Source organism: Myotis davidii, unplaced genomic scaffold (genome assembly GCF_000327345.1).
Source record: "Myotis davidii unplaced genomic scaffold, ASM32734v1 scaffold958, whole genome shotgun sequence".
Taxonomy (NCBI): Eukaryota; Metazoa; Chordata; class Mammalia; order Chiroptera; family Vespertilionidae; genus Myotis; species Myotis davidii.
In genome coordinates, this window is record NW_006289714.1 from 519,111 (window position 1) to 522,866 (window position 3,756).

At 36.3% G+C, this 3,756-nt stretch overlaps 1 protein-coding gene across 7 annotated transcripts in view; it reads right to left on the reverse strand.

The window, feature by feature from the left end:
* Positions 1 to 3,756, reverse strand: part of PDLIM5 (PDZ and LIM domain 5) — a 203,336-nt gene that overhangs the window by 146,566 nt on the left and 53,014 nt on the right. For all 7 annotated transcript variants that reach the window (XM_006762297.2, XM_006762296.2, XM_006762295.2 and 4 more), the window contains exon 2: positions 1,424 to 1,575. In XM_006762297.2, coding sequence (XP_006762360.2) covers positions 1,424 to 1,575 — 152 coding nt within the window. The remainder of the gene's footprint in view (positions 1 to 1,423; positions 1,576 to 3,756) is intronic.

Sequence of the window (3,756 nt, forward strand, 5' to 3'; positions counted from 1 at the left end):
GGCGACCTCCCATTAACAGGCAGACTAGCCCATCAGCAAGGATTTACGTAATAATAAATGGGGGAGTAGTTTCAGCTACCACTGTCTGAACAAACAGAGGTGGCGCCTAGCTCCCAGCTTTGCTAGGGCTTCAAAGGCACCCAGCCTTCGGGGGGTTTCCGTCTATGCTTATCAGATAGTGAAGGCAATAAACAGTTTCCCACACTTTTGTTTTCTTTTTCTTTTATTCTGGGCCAGTATTAGCCCTGTTCTAGCTCTGAGGCCTCTGCTGCTGAAAGCAGGTATCTGGTTTGTTTGGGTTCTATAATCAAAACTCTGTATCAACTCCATCTTTGAGATCCTGGTGGGCTGAAAGCAGGTTTCTGGGGTTTTGTTTAGCTTCTATATTGGTAAGAATGTTTCAAACTGCAAGCTCCGAAACCGGCAAGGCAGGCAGGGAACGTTGGTTTCCTCCGTCACTGAACCAAGCAAGCCACATGTTAGTTTCAAGCTGCCTGGCTGCTGGCCGCCATCTTGGCTGGCAGTTAATTTGCATATCACCCTGATTAGCCAATGGGAAGAGTAGCGGATGTATGCTAATTACCATGTTTCTCTTTTATTAGATAGGATAGATAGTTCTTGGCCCTGGATGGTGTGGCTTAGTTGGTTAAAGCAACATCCTGTATACTGAAAGGTTGCAGGTTCGATTCCCAGGTAGGGCACATACCTAGGTTGTGCGTTTGGTCCCAGCTGGGGAGCATACGGAAGGCAACCAATCAATGTTCTCTCTCACATCAATGTTTCTCTTTCTCTTTCTCTCTCAGGTGAGGATTGATTGATAAAATTTAATAAATATATATAAAATTCTTGGTTCTTTCTTGCAGATATTCTGAATCCTATCAGTATTTTTAACAAGCAATCCAGGTGATTTCAATGTAGGTCAAATGTTGAGATATTCAAAATGCCTCACACATCATCATCAAAGAGTGATTAGCTATTTTATACTTAAGGACAGGTAACTTTAAAAAACAAAAGGAAGTTCAGAAAATCTGAACTTCATAAGAGTATATTAAAAATTTACTTTGCACCCAGGAAACAAAAAAGACATACTAAGAAAAGTCAAATCATACCTTAAAAGAATACTCTCAAATATAATAAGGATTCTTAGGCTGCACTCCATTGAGAAATGTCAGGACTTCTTAAACTTACTGAGCTAATACACAATTTTTTTCACTATAAGAATACATGCCTTCTTATGGAGAAATAATCCAAAGCTTTTACCAATTCTTATACTGCTCGATAACTCAATTTGAGCCATCATATTTTTTATTTACCTGAAAAAAGGCTAGTAAAAAGTGCTTTTTAATTAACACTATGAGTCAGATACACGAACACACATTTCTAAGTTGCTTTCTGTCTCAGAACCAAACAAAAAGCAACTTACCTTTGCAGAGTCATATTCAAAGAGCCTGTACAACCCTTAATCTTGTTCTGGGCTTCAAGGTGAGTCATTCCATGGGCACTTATTCCATCAATGCTAAGAAGCACGTCGCCTATTCTCACATTTGCCTGAGATGCTTTGCCACCATCTTTTAACTGTAATAAATAAATTTAATTAGGAGTGTCAGCTGTTAAGAAATAAGTAATAAACACAGATGAAAATTACACTTTTGCTTACATCAAAAGAAATATATATTAATAAACTATTAGATAAAGTAAAAATTATCTTGTTTAACAGGTAAAGTTAAAAATTAAATAACACTCATGTTTATGTTCTTAAATTCTTATCTGCTCTATATAACTAAAATCATTTTATGAGAAAGTTCCCTGATAATTTCTCCATTTCTTTATTGTGTAACAGTAGAGTGTGACTGTTACAAATGACGAAGAGAAGTAGTGAAGAAAGTTACATATTAGCAAAAGAAAAAGACCGCAAGCTTAATAGGGTATTTAATATTAGCTTTTAAAAGTAATTTTAAAATTCTTTAGACAGCTGCATTTTTGTTTGAGCACAAAAAGTAATACAAGTGGAGGATCTACTGAACAATCCTTCCTGTTGAGTCCAAACCACATCCAGTGCTGGGGGTGGGGGTGGGGGGGGGAGCGGGTGAATTCTTTTAGATCACAGGCCCAAATATCTTTTCTACTGATGTGTTTCCTGCTCCAGGCACTTAGGCGGGGAAGGAAACCATTGTGTCTGAGACTGTCAGACTTTTTTTTGTGGACTACAGTCTTTAATCTCCAATCTTTCTGCCCTTCTCTGTAAAATTTTCTACTAGAAAAAACATCTATTTGAGCAAGGATATGTAAAATCTAACAGCTATAAGATACAAAAAATATTTCAAACCTCTCAAATGAAAGGTTTGTGCTTGATTTAACCCCTTTCATACACATAGTATAGTGATTTTGTTTTCCTTTTTGTACTAATAGAAAAAAACAATTCCTTTCAGTTGCCCAGATATTTGAAGGTAAAGAAAAATTAATAAAATGTTGACACTAGAGAAATAAAATTTCCAGACTAACAAAACAGATCAAAATTTAACTCACATACAACTTACCAACATAACTATATTATATATATAATATATGTATGTATGTATACATAGACACACCATTTATTACATACATTGTATGGCTGTCGAAGTAGTTTCAAAATTTAATGAAAATTAAATGAATTGAATTTCAGGATCACAGGATCAAGAATAAAAGAATTAAGATAGAACTTTATTATATATTTTTAAAAATACCTTTTCAGCAGTATTTTTAAAATATAAAAGGAATATGTGCATGTCTATTTTGGATTTAGGAAAAAGTCTTTTATTAACAAGTACATTAAGTGACATGGTTTTACTACAGTCGTGCACTGCGTAAGAATATTTCTGTCAACAACGACTGTATGTACAGCAGTGGTCCTATAAGATTATAATGAAACTAAAAAATTCCTATCGCCTAGTAACATCATTGCTGTGGTAACACTGTAGCCCAACCCATTATTCATGTGTTGGTGGTGATGCTGGTGAAAACAAACCTACTGTGCAGCCAGTCTTATAAAAGTACAGCACATACAATTATGTACTGTATGTAATACTTGATAATCATATGTATTTACTATACTACACTTTTTGTTTGATTCTATTCTTTTTATTTATACTAAAGAGTTTGCTGTAAAATATTATGCCAGATTAGGGTGGTAGCAGCTTCATGTATCTCATGTTTACCAGTGTCTTGACTGCATGTATCTCTTTCTTTTGTGCTTGATTTAACCCCTAGAGTGCCGGGGAGCACAATCGCGCTCCTCCTGTCTTTTGCCAAAAGTGCTGGGAGCGCTATCAAAGCTTCGAAATGGCGTCCAGTTCTAAGTCTGCTTTTATTAGTGATGATGATATTGCTAAATATGTCAATGTAGTAAAGGCTTCCTTAAGTTTTTGAATATGTAACTTCATTTACTTGCGATTCATAATTTTTTTCCTAAACTGCTGTAAAATCAGCAAAAATGCCTTGGCAATTTTAGCACAGTTCCTAGGATAGTGGTTGGCACTCAAACGGTAAACTTAACCTTGTGTCATTTTGTACAGTAACACGCTGTAAAGCAAGCATGTCAAACTCGCGGCCCACGGGCCGTATGCCTCGTGTAAGTGTCTCCTACGAATTGGAAGGCACATCCTGTGTTCAGTTTGCACTTTTAAAAAACCACATCCCGATGACACTGGGAGGCAGATGGACTGCAATTCAGTGGTTAAGAGCATGATCTCTATAGCTATAGCATCTGGGTGCAAA